General features: G+C 45.7%; 1 protein-coding gene across 1 annotated transcript; it reads right to left on the bottom strand.

Moving 5' to 3' along the window:
* Positions 1-7,540: 7,540 nt before the first annotated feature.
* LOC136375138 (uncharacterized) lies at positions 7,541-8,347 on the bottom strand. Its single transcript, XM_066340495.1, has one exon. It carries the CDS (start codon positions 8,345-8,347, stop codon positions 7,541-7,543), a length of 807 nt encoding a protein of 268 aa, XP_066196592.1.
* Between the last annotated feature and the right edge of the window lie 896 nt (positions 8,348-9,243).

Raw genomic sequence — 9,243 nt, 5'->3', positions numbered from 1 at the left:
AGGATAAAAGACCTCTGCTTACAAAAGCTGTCACTTCATAGTGGACTTTCTCTTTTTATTCAAAAAGTCAAAACTAAAACCGCTGTGAAAAAAACAGAAATACCAAATTTTCCGCAATAGTGTTCACACCCTCAGTGTTGATGTAGCAGCACAGACATATAAGAGCTGAAGTCAGTTTTCAGTCAAGGAGTTAAACTTTTCCTTGAAGTAGGTCAGCATTTCCAGACAACCAGAACATAAAAACAAAACAACTGACCTCCATGCCTATTAAAACTCCAGCAGAGTCTGGGTTTATGAAATGACTGGGCATGATGCAAATGTTGGCCACTGAACTGAAGACAGCGGCCTACTTGTCACTCTTGAGAAATTATGGTCAGACAAGAATAAAACTGTAACAGAATAGCACTGGAGATGGAACATGTTTCCCACCCTTGAAAACACATGCCTTGCCAGTTCAGGACTGTCCTTTAACCAATGTAGCCTGAAGGATGTGGGCTGACCATGGCGGAGACGTTCACCTACAACAGCTCCGGAACAGAGTTAAAATATTGCTCCCATTGGAGCAAAGAACTAGACTGTTGTTTGCCATCTCCAAAGAGTTAGATTATCCCCAGCAGCCCACAGGACAGAGCACCGTATTCGCTGGGTTGCTAACCTGTTGTGGACAGGCTGTGTATCTGTATCCTTGGCAGAGTGAAAACGAGAAAGATGTTCCTCTCAGCTCACATCTGATAGGCAATGGAAGCTCTTACTCTGAAACCCCCTCACTCCCACTTCCTGTACACACAGCAAAGACTAAAGCAATTTGCTCAGAAACATGCAGTCATCTCCAACTAAATCTGAGGTTTGCTTTATCTAATTTTTCAGAATCAAAGATACATTTAGAAACATACATTTTCTCAGTTGATCTCAGTATTATGGCCATTCAAGCTCCTCCTTTGCATTTTTTCTTCCCTGCACACCACCACTAGCACCTGCTTAGAAGGAGCTATGAGCTAGCATCTTTCACAAGTATGCACTGTAGCTGAATTTAGGCAGTGAGTCAACTTTTGTGTTTGATGCACAACAGAGGAAGCTGCTGCCCATAACTACACAAATTTACCCATGAGAGGCAAGTGCCCTGGTTTTTAAAGTGCGCCCCACTTTATGCCATTCACTGAAATTCACTCTCCTTGGCCCAGTGCATGGAGAATCTGTCTTGCTTCCACATTCTGGTGAGACAAAGTGAGGCAGTGGTGGTGGGTATAAATCAAGTTTCTCCAGTGGATCTCTTCTGGATACAAACATGACTGGCTGCTTCCACAGCTGCATTAGTGACAACCCCCAAAGTGAGAACACTAAGGCTGAAGGTAAGCCATGGACACTGGTTCACCCCCACAACTATGTGAAGTGAAACAAACTGTTCTGCTTTTCATGAACTTAATTGCTTTCAATACATGCAATTGCTAAAACCAAGCCTGCACAGTATAAGTCCTGCAAACTGGATGTAATCCTGAAGCTGTGCATTTGGCTTCCCAGTTGCATTGACATCACTGTGTCCATATGCAAAAACACCACATTCCCAAAAGGCCTGGTGCTGCAGGGAAAGAGGAGAGGTACCCCTGAGACTGCACTTGCACAAACTATCCCACAAATTGGAAGCATGCTGGATTACACAGCAAGAGATGTGGCACTTGGACTTCTCCTGGTGTTCCGTCAAGGTAAGCAACCTGCCCATCTGTGAGGGGAGGGGATACCTGTGAAAGTCCTGCCCATTGACAGAGGCCCTTCTTTCCCTAATTAGTACTTCTGGAAAACTGATCTGATTGTGAGAGGAATGTTCTGGCTAAGTTATGCCATGCTAGCTAGTAAGCAGTTCCATAAATATTGATTTTTGCATGGCTGTCATGGGTTTCAATTCTGGTTTTCAGTTCTGCTGACTACGTGACACATGGAAGGTGGAATCACAATACCAGGCAGAGTTGAACAATACATGCAGCAATTTTTTTTCTCTTGTGTGTTTTCTTTGGAAATGCACTCTGACAGAATCAAATAGAGCTGTTATTCCTTTGGCCACCTCTTAACAATAATCATGGTCTCAAGTTAATAGACACACAACAACAGCAAGATCTGCACACAGCGTGGCCACCTATAATTATAGGCTGTAGTCTGCTTAGCACAAGAGATTATGCTGTCTCTCTGGAGAGCAACACGGAAAAGCAAAAATTGATTTGGGGACATCACCACATCTTTCAGTTGAGATTTAACAGCATCTTCTTTGGCAGTCAGCCAGAGGCATGTGAAACAGCCTACAATGGCTCTCATGACATCTAATACAAATGAAAGAGCTTAGTAACAAGAGTCAAGCATTTTTCTTTTCCAATAAAGAAGCTTAGGCACTTAGAAAATTTACCCTACACTGAATAGCAAATAAACTGCCTACATACAGTTGGACAGAGAGATGGGTTCTCCTGTGCATTCCAGTAGGTTACATCTCAGAAAATTAGCACAGACATCCCTTGCTGCTTGGATAAACTCTTTATACTGCAGAATAAAACTGCTCCCTATCAGCCTAACAGAAGAGCCTCTACCACACTGCTCATGGAGTTTACTCACTGCCATCCTGGCTCAAACTGAAGGACAAAGAAACAGTAAGCTGCACAGAAATGCATCTTTCTGAACTCAAGGAAGGAACACTGACTTCACCAACAGATCAGACCACTACTTCCTGCTTTCAGCTTTTTTTTCAGATACACTCACAGAGGAAACTGAGTAATTCCAGGTAGTTTCCTTTTGAATCGCATCTAGTGACATTTGTCATCTAGAAGGGGGACAAGCTTGTTTCTCCTAGTGAGAAATGTCTTACCTACCAGCACGGTTTGGGACAAGAAGCTGCTCTTGACTATAGCTGTAGTGGGAGATACAACCTAATCTCTCAGAGACTGGTGCTGCCAACAAAACAAAGCACCTAAGAAGTGAAGTGGTTGCAAGCAAGTAATCATCTGGCTATTTTTGAGGCCATGAGTCGGATCTACTGTGCCTCTTTGAGGATTTGGTAGCACTGCTGTATCTTTCTCCTCCAAGGCTGGAATTGCTTTCACAGGTGGGTTGACAAAGGGAAGAAGGGAGTGCATTTTTGGAATTACAGGAAACGTTGCCCACATCAAACTTTCTTCTCTCCGCCCCCTCAGTTTTGCAGAAAGAAATTAACATTTAATGTAAAACAGTCTCCTTTGATAGCTGTCTGAATGCTCCATTAAACATTTTCCACACCTCAGGGGTGACAAGTATCCAGTCATAAACTGCAATTTGTCATGGAATTTTTAAGTCACAGGTTGACACAAGAAGCAGTTATCACTCTCTGATCAGTATGCACAGGCATTACACCCTTCAGCAATACTCTTGGACACAGCAAAAGTTAGAGAATAGATTGGTTTTGAACATATGGCTCCTAGAAAAATATTAGCAGAGGTTATTTCACCAGCACAGTCCTGAGACAGCAATAAAATGCAATTCCCTGATGGACAGGTGCCATTATTTGTTGTGATTGTAGTCATCACTATTCATCTTCTATTTACATGTCATGTAAACATATACCATATTTTGTAACAGCACACTGAAATCAAAGCTTTTGCCCCAGTGACAAATTTAGTTCTATCAAATATTTAACAACAGACATTTACATGTGCCATCCACAACTCCAATGAGAGCTGCGAGCACTGGAGGACAGTAACTGCAAAGAAAAGAGTCACCCTTCCACCCCCTCAAATCCAAGACAGTAACACAGATTTTACAGTTGCGATTGCAAATTTGTAATCTCCAATCTCAGTCCTTGGGTGACAGAAATGAGGAAGAGGAACATAGAGAGGAGATTAAGATTATCACAGGTTTGCAAAAACAATTTTCTGCAGGCTAGGCTCTAACGCCTTTGTAACTTCCCTCCATTTAAATCAGCTAAGAATTTTGGCTGCCATCCAGCATTCCTAGCTTAAGCACCTGTACAGAATCGAAATTCTAGGTGACCTGTGAAGCCATCCTCCTAAAGTAAGTGCCTCATTTCCTCTGTATTGCCAAATGAGAGGGGTGCCCTAAAATCCTCTGGAGAGAGGCCCTATTAGCTCCTCTTGGCTGAGAAATCTTCCTCAAGACACTGTCTGCTCTTATAGACAGACCTGCAAAGTCCATCACAGAGCAACACAAGTCTGCAATTCTCCTGTGTGTTTCACTCCTTGACATAAGCTGCCAGCTCAAACTCAACAGCTTCTTTCAGTTTATTCAGAGAATCAGGTTTATTCCCTTTCCATCTGACTCTAGAAAGCAATAATCTTCTGAGCTACTTTCCACTCTCCACAACATCCAGGATTTCTAAATGAAAACTTTTTTTCTGTCAAAACAAGCTGCATCTCTCTTAAACTTCTCACTTTAGGTTGCATCATCCTTTGCTGCTTTGTTGTCTCATAAGTGTTGCCAACTCTGAGCCACAGAGTCATTGATTCCACAGTGGCTGTATTAGAATGGGTCATCTGAGTCCACTGGAAGAAGGCCAGCCTGTAAAGCAGTCAGCGCAGCAGGAGAACAGTATTTTCCCCCAGACCAGTTCTTGACATGATCTGCCTGCATAGGCTGTGCCAGAGCATCAGGCAGTGGATGCTGCTGGAGTTGTGCAGAACCTCCTCCTGATGAGCCCCTCTAGGCTCTGCCTACCCCTGTATTCTCTCTGTCCTGGAGCTTTTGCACCACTAAATGCTGCTTGTATCTAATAGAGGACAGGTACTTCAGAACACTGTCATGTATTCAACCTGAATCTTTACTTGGTCACTAAACAACATAGAAGGTGAGGCAGAGGGCTTTTCTCTACTACTGAAGCAGAAGTCCCTGTCTCCATTTGCTGATTGCTATAATTCAATGTTATTTTGCTGTACTGTGTTTGAATGCTGTGGTCTGTGTTAAAGGTGGCTCTGGAAGCTGTGTGGAAGGCTGGCAGGAAAGGCAGCCCACCACAGCACAGAGTCCTGGAACTCAGATACATCCCATGGTGCAGAAGGCCTCTTTCCAAGCTATGAACAAATGACCAGCAAGAGAAGTACAACTGCTCCCTGACAGTCCTAGGGTTACACAGGACTGCAGCAATATTCATTAACCTACAGCAGCATTTCTATCAAGGACAGCGTTTGCATCAAATTCTGCCCCTACCACAAGGAAGAGACAAGTAGGGGGAGGGAGTGACAGTCTGGTTTGCTCAAAAGGTAGTAAAACTGATAGGAGATTAGCATTAAATCCATGTAAGGAGAAAGCTGTCCTTTATTACTTCCTTATGTGACATGCTTCAACATTTTTCCAGAAACAAAGAGACTAAGGAAACAAAGTAAAAGTCAGGATCAATCTCTTGTGTTTCTCCTGGCATGACACCTCTCTAGGAAAACAGCTTTTCTGAACTCACGCCCAGCAACTTCAATGACCTTGATACAAATCTCTCAATCTTGGTACCCGGTCACTCGAGTTAGCAAGAATCTTAGCTCTTATCTGCAGAAGTAGCAAGTTTCTAGTCCCATCTCGCTCACTGGAGCTGGAGGGTGTTTAAAAAGGTGACTTGGTGAAGTCTAAAAAAAGCTACAGAAGAAAAAAAAGTGGGCAGGTTAAAAACATGTGAGCAAATTACTTTAATCGCATGTTTTGATTGTATTTTTTAATTGTGGGAGGGAAGCTTTCCCTAGGGACTGCTGGAAGGTGAAAAGAGCTGAGCTGCTGCTGGGGACCATGCTTCTGTTGCGGGTTGTAAGCACACACCATTCAGCTCTGCATCCAGCCAGAAAGCTGTGTCTGAACAGGTGACAGAGTTGTCACACTTCCATGTTTGCTGCCCCACAGGGATTTGGCTGACATGTGTCTTTGATGCCAATGCAAAGGAAAACCACTCCCAAATTAATCAGTGTAAGTGTCACTCAGCAGCAATCTAAACTCTGCAGTAAAAGGAACAATTCTGATTTACTCTGCAAAAGCAAAAGCATATCAAAGGGTAGTGCACTTAGCTGGGACTCACAAAAGACCACAAGTGACATTAACATCAAAGGTACATCTTTTCCCATAGTCATGTCTACGTTTTTGGCAGCAGAGAGGGATATGGAAAATTGCTGGGGGAAAAACATTCCAGAATTAATATCCCAGTACTGGTATTTGTTAACATTTTGAACGTCTTCCACACCGGGCACTTAGTGCTTTTCAACCTAGGAGACACAACAGTTTACTTCTAAACTGATTTTGTTTGGAAAAGGTTAGATTAACCTAACCATGTTTTACTTTCTGCATGAATAGCCCCTTACAAGACCTCCTGTGATCCATCTTCCTCAACACCAGAAGTAGTCAGAGTTCTACAGGCAAGCAAGGCACTACACACAGGCATAGGTTAGCAGTAACTACGTGTGTGACTTGACTGAGTCATTTTTCCTTTATTTTACAGAAGTAAGGCCATTTTACTTATGTTTTCATGCATGCATGTTTACTGGTGGAGAAACATCCCGGGGTGAGATTTCTTACATGCTATCAGTTCGTGAAATAAAGCCGAGTCTGCTGATGTTGGAAATGCAGCCTTTTCCGAGCTCTTTTTCAGTGTATTTTTTTTCTCATGCCTTTCTTGCAATAGGAGTTGCTCAGTCTCGTGCTTACGTCAGCCCAGAAGACCCTCCCAGACAGTCTGTTGAATCAGAGTGTAAGTTTCTTGGCACGTGTTTCATTTCTTTTAGACTTAGAAGCATCAGAAATGAAACTAAAATCTGTTTTCTCAGAAAATACATTCTTCCCTCATTCCCCAGGAAACCTTAGCCTTATACTACTTGGAGATGACTGGCACTCAGAGGAAAGGAAAACAAAATTTTGTAAAGGTGGCTTTTAAGCTAATAAACCTTGATGCAGATTTCAGTCTGATATAAAAATACCAAGTCAGTACTCTAAATGTATTGCCCAGATCATTAGAAAAACTAATTCTGAGAGACATAAATGACCTAATCCTCCATCACAAACACTGGGAAATAGCAAAGTCACAGGGAATGATGACACTTGAAATGCTAAATAAAAAACATTCACTTAAAAGTAGATGTTCAATGGAAAAACTTTAAAAAGGCAAAGTTTGGACTCACTAATTTCTTATCATGAAACCTCACACACCTAACTAGAGGTGTGAGAAATTCAGAAACCTCTGGCCTCTATCCTTCCTTCACTCATTGAAGATTCAATAGCAGATTGCATGAGTGCTCATTATTGTAATGAAATTAATGCCTGAAACCATACACGAGTGTAATTTACTGCACACACTGGGAAGTGTTTGCATAAAGTGATTTACTGCAGTCAGAGCAGATTCACTTTCACCTGTAGGTACAGGACTGTATAAACTCCGGTTCTGAGTTGAGAGCTGGGAGACACCAATTCCACGGGCAAGTGGAAGTTTCTTTGCACTAGAAGTGGAGACTGACCTGCTGACTGCCCTGTGTGCTCACCTCCGCTGGCCGAGTCCCGTGCCAGGCGGCCCCTGTGCAGTGTGCCACCACCTGCCCTCGCCCGCCCTGCCTCACCTGCTGTACACCAGGCACTCCATGTGGTTGATCTCCTGGTCGGAGCGGTAGCGGCTGTAATCCTCCCACAGGTCCTTGATGGCGGTGACCGCCAAGATGAAGAGCACGGGGGCCAAGGCCAGCTCCGGCTGGAAGGCATTGACGGCTGGCACGAAGTTGAGGAGGGCGATGAACACAAAGTAAACATTGGCCAGACGGTGGAACTGCTCAAAGAGGTTCTTGGGCAGGAAGGACAATGCCGTGTACTTGGTGGTCTTGAGCCGGTTGCAGGCCAGGACCGTCCTCTTGGACTTGTCCGGCTCGGCCTCAGGTAACAGCAGGCTGGAGCGCACCAGCCGCGTCTTACTCTCCTTCTTCTTCCTCCGCCTCCTCTTCCTCTGCCTCTCCTTTCCCTCCGGCAGCACCTGGGGCGCTCCCTCTCCTCCTGCCGTGCCCTGGGACATCGCTGCCACCCCGGCGTCCTGGCCCGGGCAGCGCGGGCAGCCAGCTCCCAGGGGCAGGCACGGCCCTAAGTTATCATCCTCCGCCGCCCGCCACGGCTCTCCTTTCCTCTTCCCCTCCGGGGGCGGGCGGGGGAGGAGGGCCCTCTCCAACTCGCCCCTAAGCCGCTCTGCCGGGACCTCTCTCGCTTTCCCCTCCTCCTGGCCGGGGAGGAGACGTGTGCAGGCGGGGAGCCGAGCCCTCCTCCCGCGGGCCTCTCCCGTCCCAGGCGCGGGGGATGCGGGGCCGGGAGCGGCCCTTCCGCGCACAGCCTGCCCCGAGCGCCGGCCCGGCCCGCCGTGCGGACCCGGCCGACACTGCATCGCCGGCTTTTGGCTTGGAGTTACTTGTGGGACGGGGAAGGAGGTTCGAGCGAGGAAAGAGAAAATTCCCACTGGAGCGTCGGCGCTGCGCACTGGCCTTTATCCACGGTGCCACAGCAGCAGCCGGTGGGAGTTTTTACCAGCTGGCTGACGGCGAAACACTGCACTTTCTGCCTGAATCCGTGTGCCACGTTGATACCCATCCCCGTGCTTAGCCAGGGAGTTAGAACACAACATCTCCCGGCTCCTCACGTCTGTGGTGCGCCAGCTCTGTTGGTGGTGGCCGTGGTGCCTGGGACAACCCCAAGGTGGGAACCAGAAAAATGAGGTTTCCGATGGAAAGCATTAGGCATTGCCACCCCCGCACACGCCCTGGCAGTGGTGTGCTGCAACGCACGTTCCACTCTGTGGATTTTTCTATTCCCTTGTCGTAGGGTAGGTTTTACCAGCAAGGATTAGAAAATGCCAATCTCTTGCTCTGTGGTTTACGCTCTGCACTTTCTGGAGAAAGATGCAGTTATGGGTCATGATAGATAGGCAAGAAATACAGAAGATAATTTAGAATGAAAGATGTAGTCTAAAATCACAAGGAAACAAGTGTAGTAAATAAATGCAGAGATTTAAAGAACAAGTAATAAGAGAATAATTAAATTACTGCTACTAGGTGTGGCATGAGGCTTTACAGCATCGCTTTAGTTTGGGATTTAAGAGCAGATCCTTTGGATATGGGATTCTGTAGGCAGCATGAAAGGCTGTGTCTAACCTGTAGCACAGATGCATTTTATGGTGGGAGCTTGGGCCCTGGTCCTGTGATATGCCAAGGTGGGATCATACTGAGTACAAAAGCAAGCCCTTCATACCTGTCAGCATATTTCTTGTTGGCATGTAGGCATATA

This window comes from Sylvia atricapilla, chromosome 2 (assembly GCF_009819655.1).
Source record: "Sylvia atricapilla isolate bSylAtr1 chromosome 2, bSylAtr1.pri, whole genome shotgun sequence".
Classification (NCBI taxonomy): Eukaryota; Metazoa; Chordata; class Aves; order Passeriformes; family Sylviidae; genus Sylvia; species Sylvia atricapilla.
This window is presented reverse-complemented; position numbering and strand designations above follow the sequence as displayed.

What these genes read in the sequence shown, in the direction of transcription:
- LOC136375138 (XM_066340495.1), bottom strand. Translation starts at nt 8,347, where the DNA reads ATGCAGTGTCGGCCGGGTCCGCACGGCGGGCCGGGCCGGCGCTCGGGG.